General features: G+C 51.2%; 7 protein-coding genes across 7 annotated transcripts; 3 read left to right on the forward strand and 4 right to left on the reverse strand.

Moving 5' to 3' along the window:
• Nucleotides 1–2,136: 2,136 nt before the first annotated feature.
• On the forward strand, nt 2,137–4,539 carry TGAM01_v202818 (hypothetical protein; the record flags this gene model as incomplete). The annotated part of the gene is made up of 6 exons (XM_018802276.1): nt 2,137–2,936; nt 3,001–3,224; nt 3,302–3,429; nt 3,513–3,759; nt 3,841–4,317; nt 4,388–4,539. 6 exons carry the CDS (start codon nt 2,137–2,139, stop codon nt 4,537–4,539), a joined length of 2,028 nt encoding a protein of 675 aa, XP_018664632.1.
• Nucleotides 4,540–5,095: 556 nt separating this feature from the next.
• Nucleotides 5,096–6,187, reverse strand: TGAM01_v202819 (hypothetical protein; the record flags this gene model as incomplete). Its single annotated transcript, XM_018802277.1, has 3 exons — nt 5,096–5,515; nt 5,585–5,875; nt 5,960–6,187. 3 exons carry the CDS (start codon nt 6,185–6,187, stop codon nt 5,096–5,098), a joined length of 939 nt encoding a protein of 312 aa, XP_018664633.1.
• A 2,771-nt stretch (nt 6,188–8,958) lies between these two features.
• TGAM01_v202820 (hypothetical protein) lies at nt 8,959–9,174 on the forward strand (the record flags this gene model as incomplete). Its single annotated transcript, XM_018802278.1, has 1 exon — nt 8,959–9,174. One exon carries the CDS (start codon nt 8,959–8,961, stop codon nt 9,172–9,174), a length of 216 nt encoding a protein of 71 aa, XP_018664634.1.
• Nucleotides 9,175–9,785: 611 nt separating this feature from the next.
• Nucleotides 9,786–10,692, reverse strand: TGAM01_v202821 (short chain dehydrogenase/reductase family; the record flags this gene model as incomplete). Its single annotated transcript, XM_018802279.1, has 2 exons — nt 9,786–10,628; nt 10,669–10,692. The coding sequence occupies 2 exons, from the start codon at nt 10,690–10,692 to the stop codon at nt 9,786–9,788; spliced, it is 867 nt and encodes a 288-aa protein (XP_018664635.1).
• Nucleotides 10,693–11,680: 988 nt separating this feature from the next.
• TGAM01_v202822 (hypothetical protein) lies at nt 11,681–12,641 on the forward strand (the record flags this gene model as incomplete). The annotated part of the gene is made up of 2 exons (XM_024549072.1): nt 11,681–12,181; nt 12,291–12,641. The coding sequence occupies 2 exons, from the start codon at nt 11,681–11,683 to the stop codon at nt 12,639–12,641; spliced, it is 852 nt and encodes a 283-aa protein (XP_024406187.1).
• Nucleotides 12,642–12,874: 233 nt separating this feature from the next.
• On the reverse strand, nt 12,875–13,813 carry TGAM01_v202823 (hypothetical protein; the record flags this gene model as incomplete). The annotated part of the gene is made up of 1 exon (XM_018802281.1): nt 12,875–13,813. One exon carries the CDS (start codon nt 13,811–13,813, stop codon nt 12,875–12,877), a length of 939 nt encoding a protein of 312 aa, XP_018664637.1.
• A 919-nt stretch (nt 13,814–14,732) lies between these two features.
• On the reverse strand, nt 14,733–19,070 carry TGAM01_v202824 (nuclear migration protein; the record flags this gene model as incomplete). Its single annotated transcript, XM_018802282.1, has 1 exon — nt 14,733–19,070. The coding sequence occupies one exon, from the start codon at nt 19,068–19,070 to the stop codon at nt 14,733–14,735; it is 4,338 nt and encodes a 1,445-aa protein (XP_018664638.1).
• Between the last annotated feature and the right edge of the window lie 455 nt (nt 19,071–19,525).

Below are 19,525 nucleotides of genomic sequence, written 5' to 3' on the forward strand. Positions count from 1 at the left end.
TATCGGGATCATTGTCGGCGTAATTGTATTGTAATAACAGTATACTCAGGGTTTCAAGAGTAGACAGGTTGGCATGGTCGGTCAGCCGGAGCAATACAATTCTTTGCTTTGCTGTTTATTTCATGATACATATTCATCTGCTATTACTCCCAAGTGAATGCCTGATGAGAGGCGATCAAGACAGCCTTTCTTGATTTAATTGATTTAAGGGTGATGCCTAACGCATGTAGAGTAGACGCTGTGCTACATTACGCGTGCCTGGTGAATAGCCCTGCCTACTACCTATGCAGTCTGTCTAATCAATGTCTCGGATTTGGAACAGTAGCGCAGCAGCAGCACAGCCCTCCTCACAACAGCGGACCTGCATCGTCGCAATCAAAGCCACTGCAAGTCGACACTGGGGATTTATTTCTATTGACCATCTACGCTGTTTCCAAATGTGCACTGCCAGATTACGCGGCAGATGAGCTGGCTTTTCCCCTTTACCAATCTCGGTTCCCTGCTCTGGAGGACAGCTTACTTTCTGCGTGCGGAGGGTGAGCCATTTATCGACACTTGTTCACTACATTCTTGGCTCCAGCTCTCTCTCGCAGTGGCGTTGTAGTAGCAATGTTCCCTGGGTTGGCCGCATTACTCGTTTAGCCCCAAACCGCTATCACATTTTCATCTGCTTATTCCTTTTTTTTCTCCCATTTTTGTTTTAACCAGTAGCGGCTGGTTGGCTTTTTGCTCGCTCATCAACCCCACAGGGCGCTACGACCTGAGCAGGGATGGGCGTATAGAATTAGATTTGCTGAGAGGACATGCTGGCCATTTTCTGTAGTTAGGCGATGAGAAGTCTGTTTGTATTTAACCCATAGATGAACAGCCGAGTGTTGTCGCGTGGTACTGCTGAAGTTGGGCAGATCGTGTACTTCAAGCAGCTTAGTCATTTGACAAGTGGACTATGCCGAATTTGGACGGCTGTATATGTTGCGCCTTGCGTGTTATAAGCTGGCAGCTTAGATGGCACATCTACGAGTTCGGGCATGACGGAGAGGTACCGTCTAAGCTGTGATCAGAGGCACTGATTAGAAGTAATGACGTTTATAGCTCATGCCCTTAGGCTGAAGCTTTTTGTCTTGTACATGCCGCCTCGGGTATATGTTTCTTACCCCTCGGGTTTTCTGTTACAGTTCCGGCGCCAGATAAGAATCTGTATGGCTGCTTGATTATGTCACTGAAGAAGCGCATGCGACGTTGACGAGAAAGTGGCATGTTGGGTAATCAATAAATTCAGCCCAAGGCAAATGGAAAACAAGGAATAAGCGCGCTGAAATTGAGCACTCACTCCATTTGGCATGCTGAACAGCCTGCAAAGCTCAATCACTGCTAAGTACATGTATTGACGTAGAGCATCTGATCAGCGGCGCCAGGAATTCGCGGTTCCAGGCTCAGGCGCTGCTCCACCTTTTTGCTCCCTACAGAACCCGTGATGGCGGCCGCGATAGGGAGCGATAAGTGCTAGAGCCCAGCATAACAGCGGCTAGTGCCAGCATCAAATCGACTTCTCCACCCTCAATGACAACGACGACACCACCCAGCACGACACCTCATTGCGGGCGCCCAACAGCAACGCCTGCGAGCTGATTGACGCTGAGCATCGCCTTGATCTTTTGCTTGACAATCTTGTTCTTTTGGCGCAGCTGTACCTGCCATTGCTGCTCTCATTGCCGCTTTTTGAGCTGCCGGCCATTCGGTTGACGGCTGTTGCCACGAGCTCATCGGCCCGCTTCAACGCCGATTCCCCTCCCTCGATACGCAGAGCGAGCTGCACGGCACCTTCACGATACATCTCATCTGCCGACTTTTTCTCTTCGCCTTTTCCTGATACGCTTAATCAACCTGTCGACCCTCATTTCCACTTGTGCACAGATACCGCCATCGGCTAGCTGGGTTCCGTCCCCGGCGTCATTTCATCCCTCCAACCGCCTGTATACGGAGCAGACCGGCACCTGGATCGAGTGGCGCGTTTGACTGAAGCTCCTAATAAGCTTTAGTAGCCGAGCTGCTCGCTTGCCAGGCACGACTCCCCCCTCAGTCTCTTGCCCCTCAAGCGTTTGCTTGTTTTTCCATCTCCATTTCTCTTGCCCTATCATGTCCAGTCCGGAACCGCATGGCTCATCTGGCTTCACAGACTCGGAATCGTCTGCTGAATCCCTCGAATTCCAAGAACATCAATACACAGCGACCCGTACCTCTGTGGCTACCGGTGAAGGAGGCGGCTACAACTTCTATACGCATCCTGCCCGAACATCCGTGCTCGACGCCAACGGTGACCTGATTCTCGATCCTACGCTACGTCTAGGTCCCGCGCCGGCCGCAAACTCGACTGAGATGGATTATGCGGCGGCACAAGGCGACATGGCCAACGTGTGGAGGACCTCTAGCGGCAGCTTGCCATCCTTTTCTCGAGCTTTCGACTTCTTTGCTTCAGAGCCTACGAGCGCCACAGCAGACGACGACAGATTCTTCGTGCCATCGTATCTCAAGGGATCGACATATGTCCAGAAGTTGGAGGAAGCATACAATAAGAAGCTAGAAGCTCAAAAGGAAGTGAAGCGGAGTAAAGGGAATGGGCAAGACATCAGCGCCTCAGGCCTCAGCGCGACGCCGCTACCTGCTGGTGCTCACAGAGGCATGCTGCATACCGTCCTGGAAAGAGCGCCGTTTGATGACGCCGACAGTCTAGCGCCTCTGCCTAGGCACTGGAACACAGCAGACATGTGGACTTCAATAGAGGTTATGCCAAATATGCTAGGGCTCAAATTCTCAGGACCCAAGAATCATCACGAGCGCGACCACGAAGCCAGCGCCATTCGGGCGGACCATTTCATGCCTCCGCAGTGTGGGATATACTATTACGAAGTACACATTATTTCTGGTAAACAAGATGAGTATGTAGCCGTCTTGTCTAGGGTAGCTATCGTCTACAGAGGTACCAACTAACCGTAGGACTAGTACGACCATTGCGATCGGATTTTCAGCCAGGGGCGCATCACTATCACGGCCTGTGGGCTGGGAGCCAGAGACTTGGGGTTACCATGGCGATGATGGCCGGTGCTTCACAGGCCAAAACATTGGCCGGAGTTATGGACCGCCATTTACGACGGGTGATGTTATCGGTTGCGGAGTCAACTTTCGAGACCATACCGCATTCTGGACCAAGAATGGGCTTATGCTAGGTAGGCAGTTTGCGACAGAGCATGCATAGAGATACCCATATTCAATGGTTCGCTGACCAAAGATGCAACAAAAACAGGTTCTGCAGTTCAGGATGTTCCCAGGAGCAAGTTATATCCGTCTGTCAGTTTGAAAAAGCATGGCGAAGAAATATCAGTCAACTTCGGACAGGAACCGTTTGTTTACAATATCGACGACATGATGAATGTATGTATTCAAAATCTGAATCCCCCCCTTCCATTGTATCCTCGCGAATATTATGGGAATATTCTAACATGGAATTGTAACAGGAACAACGCGAGAGCATCCAGAGAGCCATTCAACGGACAGATACTTCACACCTCGAGCCAGGTATGAACGAGACGGATCTCATCCAAACCTTGGTATTGCAGTTCCTTCAACACGATGGCTATGTGGAGACGGCGCGTGCTTTTGCAGAAGACATGAAGCTGCAAAAGGAGGCCCTGAACTTGAATCCGGATGTGACAGTGGATGGCGTCAACATCAAAGATGATGAGGATGCAAATAACCGGCAGCGTAAGTCTGATTCTGCCCTTTTCTTTTTTCTTTTTTTTGGCTCATACTCGTATTTGTACCTCACTCTAACATACCAATTAGGCATTAGGCAAGCGATTCTCGACGGAGAAATAGACCAGGCGCTCAAGTACACCGATATGTTTTATCCGCAAGTGCTTCAAGATAACGAGCAGGTGTATTTCAAATTACGGTGTCGCAAGTTTATTGAGATGGTGCGAAAGGCGGCTGAGCTGAGCATGAAATACGACAGCAAAAGAGGTGGCGAACAAGAGATGGACCTGGATGTGAATGGCAGCCACGAGTGGGGAGTCAACATGGACACTGACGGTGGAGACCACAGAGCGGAACTGACCAAGTTGGAGAACAAGATGCTCAAATATGGCCAATCTCTACAGGGAGAGTATGCCGGCGATTCGAGAAAAGAGATTGGCAAGGCATTGAACGAGATTTGGGCGCTAGTGGCATACAAGAACCCGCTCAAAGAGCCACAAGTAAGCCACCTATTGGAAGAAAGGGGCCGAGTAACAGTTGCTGAGGAGCTGAATTCTGCCATTTTATGTGAGTCTTACGGCTGGCCCCCCTTCTCTTCTCTTCCAAAACATGTTTCTAATATACTGTGAAATCACAGCATCACTCGGAAAGTCTTCCCGGGCATCACTGGAAACGTTGTATGCGCAGACTAGCGTGCTACTTGAAGATTTACGAAAGGATGGCGGTCCAGGTGCGTTTGTATCGCTTCAGGACGTGGTAGATAGCATTCAGCAGTTTCCACAGATGTGAAGAGACTACGCTATCGCCGTTCCTCTACCTGGGATGTGCATAGTTGCAGCGGTCTTTGGTTCTTTGGCCCCTCCTCTATTTTGTATTTTTCACTTATGGCTATAATCGTGCTTTGGAGTTTTGGCGCTGGGATTTCCTACCTTTTTATCACATGCGCATTTGCCGACTCCCACCCTCTTTGTATTCTTTATTTCTTCTCTCCTTCCTATCTTCTTACCTTGTTTGTCACTTAAGGGGTAATATTAGATTTAATAGGGACATTGGCGGTTAGTCGGACGCGGTACGTTCAAAGTCAAAAATATCAAACGGAAATATCAGGGACGGGGTCAAAAATAATGAATGGCTGTGACTATGATTTCTTTCCCTGTGGGCGTATCGGAAGAAACTTGGATATGCGCTGAGCTGAAATGTGATGGAATGCTGTACAGTAACATAATGGCAGACGGACTGCGGCTGGGTCTATGAGTTGAAATCGTCGGAAATTGTATGTGAATAGTTGACTTTTTGTTCTATTATGCTATCGTGGAGCTGCGTTCCACCTAGACCTATTTCCTTTCTATTTCTCTCCCCGAGATTCTGGCCAACATCTGTCATATAGTCTTCTTCTGTGCTCCACCAAGTTACCGAACTTTGCTAGGCACTTGGCAAGCGAATTCTCATCCCCGGCCCAGCCAAACTCGGGATCCAGGATCAAGTAGGTGTACGCAAAGACCTCGGCGTCGAACAGGCCCGGCTCGGGGCGGCCAAAGAACCACTCGTCGTCGGAGAGCAGGGCGGAGAGCGAGCGCAGGGCGTCAGTGGCGTCGGAGAGGAGCTGGTCGGGGGATATGATGCTGGAGCGGGTGGTCTTGAGGATCTCGGCGGTGGCGGCGCTGCGGAGGGCGTGGAGAGAAGGGATTTGTAGGATTGGCGAGGGGGGGAGGTAGAGGGTTTTGAGGAGGGGGGTGTTGAGGGGGTTGAGATAGAGAGTGTGTAGCTGGATGTATGGTTTGCGTTAGTTTATTACAAGGAAGAGAGATGTTGAAAGATGGTTTTTATAGCGTACCCAGGCGGGACGAAGACTCTGTGAGAGCAGTGCTTCGTAGGCTTCGATTCGAGAAGAGGAGAAGGAGTCGTCGGATATCATGAGATAGGAATGGTCTTTGGCGTAGCGCTCGATCTTGCTGCCGGTGAGAGGTATTGTAGGTTTCAATGCCGGAGCAGGTTTTGGCTCTGTCGGTGATGATGAGGATTGTGCTATTGTTGGAAGGAGGAGGAAGGGCAATGCGCCGGAGGGAGAGGCGTGGTTGGTGGAGGGCACAATGTCGACTTCAACGCCGGCTATACGAAGGAAGGTCTGTAGATGGGAGTCAAAGTCAGTTGAAACAGGTTAAACGATGATATGATACATCTTCATGTAATAGCGAATTGGAAAGCTCACCTGCCACTTCAGGCATTGCGGATTGAAGCTCGGCCGGCCGCTTCGAGCATCCTCCTCGGACCTGGCAAAGACGTACAGACGAGGCCGCGGCCGCGTCCTTTCGGGGCTTCGTTCGGGGAGAGGATCGGCGGGGAGGGTGGTCAAGGGGAATATCTTGAAGAGCTCGCGGACGGGGGCCGGCACGGCGAACCAGCCGGGGCGAGAATTGGGGCCGGTGACGGCGGCCATGTGAGGATGAGGGTGTGTGGTTTTCTTTCCGTTGTTGTAGGATTTCTGGAGTTTGAACCGGGGAGGGGGTGTGAATTTGCTTTAGTTATGCTCCTCCTTCTTGTTTTGTGTGTGTATTCCCACCAATTCGGTTCAAACTTGATACGTTCTTGTGAAACCGAGTAGAAAGGGTGTGTGGAAACGATAAGAGGCTAGACTGGCCTTCTGGAAGCTTGTCGTTCGGGAGAAATCTCGGAAGAAAGAAAAAAGTAAGAAGTGACGTTTCTGGCGTGAAGAAAAGAACGTGGGGCAGAAAGAGAAAAAGCGGGGGTGGCAGGGCGATTAGAAGTGGGGTTCAGGGTCCAGCGGTGCTCTTTTTGGGAAACGTTGGGATTGAATTTTTAATTCTTTATTTGGCACTGGCGACTGATGGAGAGCAGAGCAGAGCAGAGCAGAGCGTATCGAGTCGTGCAAGGGTTTGCATACAAGGCCCGTCTGCGGTATCTGCGTGTCTGTTTCAACATCCCATCCTGCTACTGTACGGTGTTGGCTAATCGGCGCCGAATGCGTCCAGCGCGGCAGCAGAATCAGGTCATTCATGGTATGCATCGCCTAGCGCAAAACCCACTGTTCGAGTTGCAGCAGGCCGTATCATGCAACGATGTACAAAAGTAAGAGGGGGGGCGAAAAAAAAAACGCACGAGTCGTAACGCATGTGTCGGGTGTTTTTCTCCTGCTGTTAATTTCCCACTCTCGCGATTTTCGCAATCGGCCCTAGATAAAGAGACAGAACAGACTAATGATTCCCTCCACTCACTATCCATTGGAAAAGTGGTAAATTTCGGCAAACACGATACAAACTATCCCCCTTCACCGCTCCTTGGTTACCCGTAGAGAAGAATGGAAAGAATGCTTTGGCTGCTTGTAAATGTGATAAATCCCCTTTTTTTTGGTACCAACTCATCTGCTTCCAGATAGCAACAGCAAGGTAGTGATACCAGGCATCGCAGGCCATAAGCATAGAGAGGTACCTTTGTGCCGCATTTGGCACCAAAGTGTACCTGCACGTGCATGGCAAGAGATGGACAGCGCAGCAAACTGGGCAGAAGCATGCATGATGCAGAAACCAGACCAGGGGCCAAGGACCCTTGAAATCAGTCCGAGACCATCTGCAGATCTGGGGCCGCCAAATGCAATTTTCTAGGCGTGTTAGCCGACCCCGACCTGACGGAATAGCCACTCTGGGTAATGGAGACCTAGCAGTCGAACTAGAGCTGAGGTAGAGAGTGAAAATGCTTCTGCCTAGTCCTTGGCTCTTTTTTTTTAATCCTTTTTGGCTGTTGGCTGTGTAGCTCCGCGCCTCGGATCGGTAAATCCGATCTCTTCTCCTTGTCTTCTGCTCGTGTAGTAGCATTGCTGTTTCTGGGTGCAGCAGCAGCCATGCAGGAAGCAGCACAATGTGGCCTCCTCTCATTCGATCTGGCTGAGCGTTGTCTGTGTGTAACGGCTGATTTTTTTACATAAATTTGGGGGTAGCCGTAACCAACAGCAGCAATGCAGAAATAGGTACCTATCAGATTCTTCCACATCTCGCTGTACAGACTACAACGGGCAAAGTACACAACTACTTGCAGAGGCAGATGCGCCATGGCGTCGAACCGCTCTTCCCCGACTCGGGGTAGCCTCTGGAGACAGCAAAAGGTACTTGTATGCAGCCGAGACCTTGGCCGGTGAAGATGTAGATTTAGTTGCTGGATCGCCAGAGACGTGGGGTTCGCCCAGTTTCGTCTTGTCTCTTACTTTATACCCGGGATTCATTAGCATGTAGATTCCTGCTGCACGCAAAGTACTCTGAACAATGACACCCAAGGTGAGCAGTCACGACGTCGCAGTCCACCACCACCACCACCACCACCACCACTGAAACAAGGAAAATGAAACCAATCAAAAAAAGATGAAAAGACGAAGAGTAGAAAAAAATCCCGATTCTTCCTGCACGAATCGTCGCATCACGCGGCGGTACATGCCGAGGCAATCCCGGCCTACAGCGCTGCTTCTATCCCCCAAAAAGTCCCTTTTTCCCGAGTCCTTTGGGGAAAAAAGGTACTTGTCGCTCCCCCGACATGATCGCCCGCGACAACGTACTCCGAGTTAGTGGCTACACTGTCGTCATATGTAAGAGAAAGTCTTTCCCCCCCACAGAGAAGGCCCGGCAAATCTAGACTCTCTCCTCTCCAACAGCCAACCCTCCTTGACTGTTTTTATTCCGCCGAGTAGATAAAGGAGTGCTAATCCGCTTTCTCGTGCCCTCTCTTCTATAGTCTCATTCCCCCAAAATATCGCCCATATTTGTTTCATTCTTCTTCCATCTCTCAGCCTCCTCTCCTTTATTCGTGGAACAAAGTACCGAAAAGGGCCGTTCCAGATCTCGGGTCTTTACGCTTTTGCTTGCAGCAGCCCCACCAGCAGCCAAACCTGGACGCACACACACGCGCCGGCTGAATTCGTCCAATACCGTCTCCTCCGGAATTTATACAACCGTCGCCTTCTATCCGCCTTGGATCTCGAGATTCGAAATCGTTGCCGCAAAAGTTTTCTCTTTTTTTTTTGATTTTCACAAAAAGAAAACGAAAGAGTGCAGATCCCCCAGGTTTCAGCTGCAGCAAATCATCATCGAGTCGAAATATTCGCCATCGTTTGCTCTACCGGCTGTCTATTACACCGCCAGCCACCAACTCTTCACACAACCTCTGACGACTCCTATAACATTTTCTTCGCCACACTCCACAATCATGGATCCTTCTTCTTCCACAGCCGCCTCCTCATCTGCCGCCTCGTCAACAAGGCCGTCTCCCAGCAGCTCAGCCGCCGCCATGGCCCCGGCCCCCATCCAGACCAAGGTCCCTTCCACCGAGCCCTTCCTGAAGGACTTTACCCTCCTCGCCGAGGCTGCCAAGCGAGCGCAGGTCGCAGTCATGGTGCGCGACTTTGAGGATGTCGGTATCTGATGAAGAAAAGACCATCAGTTGCGTTGAGATTGGTGGCTCGCTTCGTGGCTTTGAATGGTTTTCGGACGAGACTCACAACCAGGGTGTGGCTTCTTTGGGTTGTTAGCCGCGGCAATACTACGATGCGATCTATCCAACCGAGCACAATCTGGAGAAGATCGCTCCAATCTCAATTCGTTTTTGTTATACTGCGATATATTCGTCTTTCATTTTTTTAATGCATCGGAGATCAGGCGTCAGAAAGTTATACACGCTCAATATTTGGGATTTCTTGAATTTGGTTAATGGAGCTCTATCAGCTGGATGGGACGGTGTTGGTCTATTTTGGAAGGGGAAGCTTTGCGTACAGGGACATGTTGTCTTGCTGATTTCTTTTTTTCTTCTTCCCCTGTCTCCTCCTCTTCCCCTGTTATTCCTCGCATATAAATTATATACAACGAGCTAGAAATACCCGCATCTTGATAGTAATGAAACTAAACGAGGCAGACGTATGCTTCAAACATGGCCTCTTCTCTTTCTTCTTCCACCATCTACGTGACGAATATATGGCGCCAACAAAGCAAGCCGGCTTTGATAAGAGAAACAGGTCACTGTGACCATATACACCATGTTTATAACTTGGCCACATTAGATGCACCTCCGTCGATACGAATCAAAGCCCCGTTGCAGAATGCACCTGCTCGACTCGCCAGGAACAAACTGGCTCCCGCCACGTCCTCTGGCGTGCCAATCCTCCGCAACGGCAGCTCGCTCCGAATATACTCGCCGGCCGAGTCGAGCGTCGCCCGCATCATCTTTGTCGCAAACGGCCCGCACGCCAGCACGTTGCTGGTGATGTATCGCGGCCCCAGCTCCTTGGCCAGCACGCTGGACATGTGGTGCAGGCCGGCCTTGCTCGCGGCGTAGGCAATGTTGGACACGGTGGGCACGCGGATGCCGTCGATGCTGCCGAGGTGGATCACGCGGGCCGGGTCGTCCTGGCTGGCGATCTTTTCGAGCAGCGGCAGGCACAGCTGCGTCAGGGTAAAGACACGGTGCAGGTTGAGCGTCAGGACCTTGTTCCACGCGTGGTCCGGGAACGAGTCGATGTCGGCGCCCCAGGCCGCGCCGGCGTTGTTGACCAGCACGTGCAGGCCGGTCGGCTCGAGGTCCGTCAGGCGGCGCACGAGGTCTTGCACCTGCGCGAGGTCCTGCAGGTCGCCGGGCAGGGCGTGCGCGGAGCCGCCGTTGCGGGCGAGCGAGGTGAGCTCGGCGGCGGCGGAGGTGCAGGCGGCGGCATCGCGGCCGTTGAGGTAGACCTTGGCGCCGTTTTCGACGAAGCCTTGGGCGATCATGCGGCCGATGCCTTTGGCGCCTGGAGGGAGGGTCAGTTGAGGGAATGGGGTGTTTGAATTGAGAAAACTTGCCTCCGGTGACGAGGACGACTTTGCCCTGCGAGGTGGATGGTGAGCTGTCTGTACGGAGTAGGTCAAGAAGAGCAGACTATACCTTGACGCTGAATAGATTGTTGACATCCATGATGACTTGGTATCTAGTGAATAATTTGAATTTCCGCTTTACCAAGGCTGAATTGATTCTACTTCAAACAGTTGGAATTGTTAATGTAAAAAAGCATGCAAGTAATATTATCATCAAAGGCCAAGAGTCTATCCTAAGATGTCATCCGCAGCGTGCCTCGGCCCACGGCCAGTCCTGTACCGAGTTATGTTATGCGCTGCAATCGGACTAAACCCGTTTCGATACCAGCTTGAGACTTTTCATTGTTCAGCTCTTCTTTTTGGGGCCGAGCTTAGCGTTATCGATACGCGGACCGCAGATGAAATTCCCACTGCGGCTCCAGGAAATGCAACGTTTGGATGTCGCTTTGCAGCAAGCGTATACAAACCAGAGAATAAATAATTATTCAACCTTTTACACTGAGATGATTTGCAATGTTGTATAATGTTGTATTCTATCATTATTAGCTACATGAATTGTGTTAATCGATAAGTCTTTGCTTAATAAAAGGCAAACATGCGCCCAAAGCCTCTCACACAACCATTTCCCCAGCTCCGAATAATCCCATGCGCCGAGATCCCGCCCCACCTCCGGCTTAAACTTAGAAGACGCAATACGCTTCTACTAAGCTTCGCCGCCAGCCTCCCCATCGTCATGCTTCTCTTGTGCAAACCATCCACGCGCTCGCTTCGCTCGCTTCTTTCGTTACTCAATGTAAGCGATTGAGAATATTGTGTCGTTTGAGTTGCTATTTCAGCTTATATCTTTCTCAAATCTCGCGGGCTTTTGTCAGAACTCTTTTGCTTGGGGTAAGTTCACAGCGTGCCCCTCCATGATGCTACTACTGGCTTCATCTTCTGCCCCAAAGCCAAATTCCATAGCCAAAAAGCTGCATATATATACCTCTTCTCCCTCCCTCCGTCTCTTCTCTCTTCCCAGAACTATTCCTACCGATCTATTACCTCAATTCTAACATATAATTTTCAACTCAGACCACACACCCATAACAATGGCCACTTCCACCGCCCCCAAACTTCGCGACCACTTCGCCTCCAAGCCAGTCTCCGCCCACAACGACGCCTGGGATGCCCTCTACGCAGAGTCCTTCACGCCCTGGGACCGCGCCGGCCCATCTCTCGCCCTCGCCGACCTGCTCGCCCAGCGCACCGACCTGATCCCGCCGTCCCTCGAGCGCGACCCGCGTGGCAACCCCCTCCGCGATGCCACCGGCCAAGTCATCCGTCGCTCGGCGCTGATCCCCGGCTGCGGCGTCGGCCACGACGTGCTACTGCTGAGCTCGCTGGGCTACGACGTCGTCGGCCTGGACTACAGCCATCGGGCGCTCAATGCCGCGCGGCAGAATCAGAACAAAGTGCAGTTCAAGTCGAGCGAGGAGGGCGTCGAGTGTGGTCGCGTGACGTGGGTCTCGGGCGACTTCTTTGGCGAAACATGGGAGGGCGGAGCGGGCAGCGAGGGCACGCAAAAGTTTGACCTGATATACGATTACACGGTGGGTTGAACTCCCAAATGTTGCTTTATTCTTCCCTCTGTGTCATGATCTATATAAAGATTCCACCGCTCTATAAGCAAGGCAGCTAACACCTAATTTCTCTCGCCAGTTCCTCTGCGCCCTACAACCCTCCGAACGCCCCAAGTGGGCAAAGCGCATGTCCCAACTGCTCGCCCCCAACGGCCAGCTCATCTGCCTCGAGTTCCCCTCCGGAAAGCCTCTCTCGCTGCAGGGCCCTCCCTGGGGCGTCTGGCCCGAGGTCTACGAGGCCCTCCTCGCTAATCCCGGCGAGCCTGTCGAATACACTGATGACGGCAACGTCAAGTCGAGCACGAGTCCCAAGCAGCCTCATCCGGATGCGCTGCATCGCGTGTGTCTGGTGAAGCCGCCGAGGACGCACAAGGCGGGCTTGAATGAAGACGGGACGGTCAGGGACTTTATCTCTGTGTGGTCCCGGTAGTAACGGCGCTGGTAGGTGCTGAGGGTTTCCGTATATAAAAGTAGGATCCAAGTGAAAAAAAAAAAAAGAGGACGGTGGGAGGACCCAAAGGAAAAGGAGTTTGGCGTCTGTGAACTTTTCATCTTCCGCAAAGTAGAAGGCAGAAGGAGATCAAAAGTCCCTGTGAACCTGGGAACCAAACATAAAGTAAATAATAAAGGCCCGGTATATCATTCTCAGTATCGTCGTCATCCTCAGTCCGCCGTACTTGCCGCTGTCGTCGTCGTCGTCGTCGTCGTCGCCCTCCTCAAAGAGTTGTAATGCTCTCCCAGCCCATATCCATGTCGATAATACGCCAGCCACAACGTCTTCGCCTCATCTCCCTCTTCCTGTCTCCCGCTGATATTCTCCGTCCTCCCATCCTGAATCACCTTAATCTCAACCCCATACCGCCTCGCCACAGCCATCAACTCTAACTGCCCGCCCCACTCCGCCGTATCCCGCATCTTCTTCACATAGCCCCCGAAATCCTCCTCCAAAAACGGCGCAAAGTCGTCCTTGTGTTCCTCCATGTATCCCGTCGCCGTCTTCCGTATCGTCTTGTACGCCGGCTCTTCCTTGTCGCCGCCCAGAGAGATGTCATTATGAGAGAGCTGGTCCGCCAGCGCGGAAAACAGGCAGTGGCCATCCGGCTGAATGTCCTTCTCGGTGAGCTTGTGCGTCGCAAACGCGCTCTTCATGTATGTGCTTTCGCGCGCGCGGTGGTCTGTCATGGACGAGGCTTCCTGCTCGGCGCTTATCATGGCGGCTTCCTGCTCGGCGGCGCGGCGTGCGAGGCGCTCCTTTTGTCGATTTCGCTTCTTCCCAGGCTGAGCAGAGTTTTGGCTGTTGTCCTCTTCAATCTTGAGCTTCGCAGTCGCATTTTCCAGCACCTCGGTCCCGCTGGGCATCTCGTCGTTCTGTTCCTCTTCCTCGTCCTCTTCCCCAGCATCTTCCTCGACTTCTCCGTTCAAGGCGGCGACTTCGGAAGCTTGCTTCTCTCTCATTTGGCGTTCCATCTCGGCGCATTCGTCATTGACGCCCTTGCGCGTCTTCTTGGTGGCGTTCTTCTTCTTGCTTGTGATTCTTCCCTGGAGGTCCTTCAGCTCACGGCGGTGACGCGCCTGCATCTGTTCCAATGTTTCGGCCTCCATAGTGGTGTCTCTCCACTCTTTGGCCTTCAAATTCTAAATTCGTAACAAATCCCATAAATCCAAGAAAGAAAAAAAGGAAGAAAAAAGAAAGTTCAAAAGCCAAACGTGCGGAAATGCGAATGGCGGGGTCGAGTTCCAAAATTCCCATGTCCAGCCCAACTTTTTCCCGTTTGGCGGGGTTATAAAATGGTGCCTTTTTCCTGGCATGTGGAGATTTAAACCTACTTCGAGGTAGATGCTGCAATTTTGTAGCAGAATCAACAACACCAACATTACTTTCAAGATATTAGATTGATGAATTGTTCTTTCTTCTTCTTAATATTACGAGCATACTATACTCAGTTTGCACTATTTACTTACGCTGCCTCTCAGTCGTCTGTGTTCCCAGAGAGTAGCTGCCCAATCAGCCTACCAAGCAAAGTATCGAGAGGGCATTCCGTCTAGCTCATCTCCAAATCTATGTACTCTGCCCAGGCCAAATACGCCTCCAGCAGCATTAGATCTTGGTGGAAATTGCTCCGTTTGTTCTTGTGTATACCCTTTTTTGTATATATTTCGTGGACTCTTCTCGTCCCCGTCATACATCCACCGACAAAGAAAACAAAAGATATATGTTCGAGAAAAGGAAAAAAAGCCAGCGCCGCGCACCGTCAATGATATGAAATAATATAAACAGGAAAAAATGAAAATGAAAAGATGAATTAGAGCGGCAATGACCGTAATTCGTATCAATATCAATACAAGGCTTGAAGCAAAATGTTAGTGTGTATGCTGGGAAAAAGAAAAACAGGGTATCCCGTCGTGGTGTTGCTCAATCCGTTGTAGGCGGATCGATGATATATAAAATCGGTTGAAGGAGCGTGGTAGGTGTTTATTTTGAATTTTACTTTTTTTTGTCTTGTTCTTTTCATCGGGCAGTTTAAAAGCCGCTAAAGGGATCGTCTTGGAAAAAGTCTTCTTCTCCCGCTGTCTTGTTTCCGTTAAAGAATTCATCAGATCCTCGCGCACTTCTAGACATTTGGGCTCGACGTCGATGCCGGCTCGTACGTCGGCGAAATTCCTTGCTCTTCTTCCGTGCAAGCGATCTATAGTCACCCTCAGGGTATTCATCGTATTGTTGGTGAGCATGAGGGCTAATGAATGCTTCCATTCGCACAGTGCCGATTGCATCAAAGAAGTTGCCTTGTGATGACACTGCCGACACGGATGATTGAGCTATGCCCCAGCTTCCAATGGTAGAGCCCTGGGAAGCGTATATATCAGAAGAGCCAGCAGTATCAATACTGGCGCCGGCTGTGCTGTTTGTAGAATGGTGGCTGCTCTCACCCAGAGATGGTGAGAAGCCTCGGAAGGATAGTGGCGGGTGTACATTGCCTCCCGTATTGCTTCGCTTGCGGCCGTGATGCGTCTGGTTATGGCCTGTACGCTCGTTATTGAAGCGACGTATCATGGGTGGCTGGGCAGCGTCCACGGATTCTTCCCTAGCGTGTCCAGGCCCGGATACGGATTCTGCCACTCTAAAGCTGGCTACATCACCCATTCTCAATGTCGGGACATCAGGAATGCTGGGCATGCTGGCCAGCTCGGCCTTTGGCGCAACGGCCCGACCTTTAGCTAGCCGGATGGAATCTCGGATCCCGCCTCTTGAAAGCTTGGTAGGCTTTGGTGGTTCAAAATTCGGAAGAGGCCGCTGTTTAACTGAAAGGTGTTGCTGTGGCTGAGGAGTTATAACGTCAGGGATTGCTTGGTAAGAATGGGCTAGGAAGGATAAAGCTGTCAGCCAGAGGTAGTGTCTCTCTGATGTGGAAGCTGTGAACTTGAGGGCTCTCTGCGGCGTGAGGATCAAGATTGATCTGTTGAAGATGGGTGTAGTAATGCCCCTAGGCGAGGGATTGTCGTCTTTGACGTCAAGTACCGACTGGATGGCCAGCTTGCGGCCCGTTTTCCCTAACAGAGCACTACCAGAAGACGGTTGCTTGCTGCTCCACAGAATAGCTCTCTCATAAGGCGCTATCCAAACCCATCGCTTGTGCCTATCGTTGCTGTTTTCGTCTTTATGCGCACTATCTCCAACACCAAACGATTTTCTTCTGCGAACGTATTTAAACATCCACTCTCCAACCATAGTCTGGGCAATCGCATCCACCACTCCCGGTGATTGTGAGCTCGTCTGTGACGCGGCTTCTGTGTTGGCGGTCACAACTGTGTTGTTGGATAATTGGTGGCGATGTTTTCTATAGCTGCTGTCTTCGCCCCTATGCGGCGTAGTAATGTCATTTCGAGGCATGGGAGGGAGACCAGGGCTGTCAGGAGCTTCAGTGGATGGCGACAATGGTGGTGTGCGACTGCCTGTCCTATGATGGCGTTCATGGCGTGGCAGTTGATTTGCAGAGCGGACACGGCGAACGTTATTGACATGATAAGTACGGCTACCGCTTCGACGATGGTAGCTAGTGTTTGATGGAGTGCTGCGTCCATCACTTGGAATACTAGTACTGATAGATGGCTGCCGTGAAGGCCGCCGTGAACTCGCTCGGGCTGGTATAGGGAATGGTGGTGGATTCTTAGGTTCAACAATGGTAGGATAGTTGACCATACCAGTCTGAGCCATGGTAGCATTGCGTATAGCGTTGTTGTTACGGCTCGATGTGCTTGCAGCAGGCACAGGTGACTTCTCCGTGGCCCTACTGGACCTGCCGGATCTAAGACCATCTTCTTCAACACTATACAGGTCACTCCTCACTGATCTCGCAGACGTCCTGCCAGAGCGCTTGGAATGCTGATCCGGCGAGGTCGCCACTGTACCCACAGAACTTCGCTTGCCCGTTCGGCTCAAGTTGGACGGAGGTCTAGGTGCCGTTAAAGCTGTTCGGTACTCAGAATCACTAAAGTCTAGCTCTCCAAATTCGTCGACTTCATCTGAATCAGTGTAGAAGCCGGAGAAGAGGCTGCTGAATCGACGAGGCGGTATTATTGGAGCGTGTGGGTTGGAGAGGAGAAGATCATCATTGAACTCGTGCACATCTGGACCATCCATCGAGAAACTGATAGGGGAAGATGGGAGTTCGGTACTATACCGGCTGCTCTCCAATCGTCGAGGATTTCGAGGAGGTACATTACTAGGAAGAGCACTCTTGTCGAGAACAGCAACGCCCGATGGATGAGGGGATGTAGGCCGTGAGGTGATAGAAGAGGGCTGAAGATGTGCTGGTAAATTGGCCAGCCGCCTCTTGTCAATTTGGATTGCCTCCGTCTGGGAGCACGAATCAACTGTATCCACTTTAATAGGGATATTAACTTGGCAGCCGATGTCTTTGAAATGTTGAGGTAGCTTGGGTGTATGCGGCGACGCAGGCCGACTGGTTGGCGGTTGGATGCTAATACTCGGAATGCGTGTGTCTATTGGTGGTAGCGGCTTAGGCGGCACTGCAGCAGCAACAGCCTCAGTCTGTGTAGACGAGGTTACCATCTTTGGCTCAACCTTTGGTGTTTTGACTTCAACAGGCGAAGATTCAAGGACGGCGAGCAGCGAACTTGGCGTCTTTGGAGGTGTCAAAGGAATCTCAACTGTCTGGGAAGCAGACGATACCATGCGCTGGAGAATAGCGGGTGTTTCGATGGTAAGAGGCAGGCTAACACGCTTCTTTCGCTGATTTGCCTCGACTTCGGATGAACGTGGAGGGGTCTTTGGCTCCATTTTCTTTTCAACTACTTCCGAGATGGCGGATTCCGGCTCGATAGGTTCTACAACCTTCAATACAGGGGAAGGTGGTGCAGAATATTGAGCTCCCGCATCGGCGTATGAGTGTTCAGAAATAGGAGAGTACTGGATTCCTATGTCGGTGTATGGGTTTTCAGAAGCAAGAGAAGACTGGATTCCAGCGTCGCTATATGAAGGCTCAGCAACAGGAGAGAATTGAATTCCTGTGTCAATGTGTAAAGGCTTAGCAGCTGGAGCCGGAGCTGGAGCAGGGGAGCATTGAACGCTTGCATCGCTGTACGTATGCTCGGGGACAGGGGAGCACTGGGTCTCAGCGTTGTTGTATGAGTTTTCGGAGGCAGGCATAGATTGAACTCCCGCGTCAGCGTATGATGGCTTTATAAAGGGGGCGGCAGCTAGAGCGGGACGAGAATCTTCTCCTTCTGTTTCTTCATCCTCGCCCTCGAGCGCCTCTAGAACCGACTGATTCATGAAAACCCTACCACGTGCGATGCTGCTAGTACGCTTCAAGCTGTCAATGCTCTTGTTCTTCCGATGGAACTTGCTAATGACACTCTCGCGACTAAATGTTCGTCGATGTTGTCGTGGGCTCGCGACTCGTGGGCTCGAGAAGACACTGTCACGTCCGTCAATATCGGTCTGCTCGTCAGTATCGTCGAACTTGAGCTCATCTGCCAGGGAGAATCCGTTGAGAGAAAATCCGGGTCCGTTAGCCAGAGAGTACCGAATACTGCTCGTGAGACTCATTGTTCTGACACTAGCCGCATCATTTTCTCTACCACTGTCTTCACCTTCACTCTCGTGCCCATTGCCCTGCTGGGCAGCTCCCTGTACGTGGTTAGCCTGATAGGCCTCTACCTCATCAAGCACTATTTTGAGGCGGCTTTCCGCCACGTGAATCCGCCGCTCATATTTGCGTTTTTCATCTTCCCAGATCTCCTTTTCTTCAGCCCATGAATCATGAACTCGCTGGGAGTCTTCCTCTTGGCTGCGAATTTTCTTTTGAGCAGCCTCCAAGCGCTTTTTAACATCGGCTGCAGAGTCAACAGCTTCATCCCTTTCTCGCGAAAGGTCGCCCAAGGCTGAGGAAGTTCCACCCTCCAGTAAAGATAACTGTCGCTGTAGCGAGCGTGTCTCTTTGGACGATGCGTTGATACTGTTCTGTAACGCCTCTTGTTCCTCTCTGCTTGTCTGTAGCGTGCTTTCGAGGCTCTCAATTACTCTGGTTTTCTCTTCCTGATCTCTTCGTAGTGACAGGATCTCAGACACTAAGTTGGCGTGTAGCGTAGGGGTGAAGCGCCGCGGATCAAGGATACTTATTTGCTCATCGGTCGTTATATCTTTTGATGAACGTTTGGATGCGTTTCCATTCCTAGACGGCGATATCTTCTTCTTCGCCGGGGGAGTGATTGAACGTGCCGAACGTCGTGACTTTCTTGATCGAGTCGAGGGAGTTCTGTAAGGAACGTACTCTCGTGGAGGCAGCGAGACCGCGCCATGCGCATTCATATACTCATCGTCTGTCCAGGCTGTCATTTTGACTGAATTGGGCCAAATGGTAACAGAATCAGATTAGCCACGTAGAAAATGCGAGCTCTCAGCCGCTCATATGGTTTATACCAAGCGGCTATATCAGACGCTGTTGAATTATAGTAACTTTACGGCGCACCGGGCGTATAAATGTGACATAGGCAACTTCTCCAGCCAGACAGGTGGTAATAACGTATAATGCAAATACGCCTAAACTTGCTTGCAGTAATAAACGGTCGATGATGCTGGGGAATTGTGTTGGTTGAGATCTTCGATATGCAATCCGAAGTGTAAGATGGAAGTCGTGAAATGATGGGCAGGAAATCCGTTTCAAAGCTGAAAAAATGAATGATTGGGCTGATGATGGTTTCTTGGAAGATGGTCCGGCCGACTGATGAAAGCGACGGCGAAAGCGAAGGCGAAGGCGAAGGCGAAGGCGAAAGGGACCTCGAATGAAACAC

The sequence above is a fragment of the Trichoderma gamsii genome (genome assembly GCF_001481775.2).
Source record: "Trichoderma gamsii strain T6085 chromosome Unknown Scaffold_7.2, whole genome shotgun sequence".
Classification (NCBI taxonomy): Eukaryota; Fungi; Ascomycota; class Sordariomycetes; order Hypocreales; family Hypocreaceae; genus Trichoderma; species Trichoderma gamsii.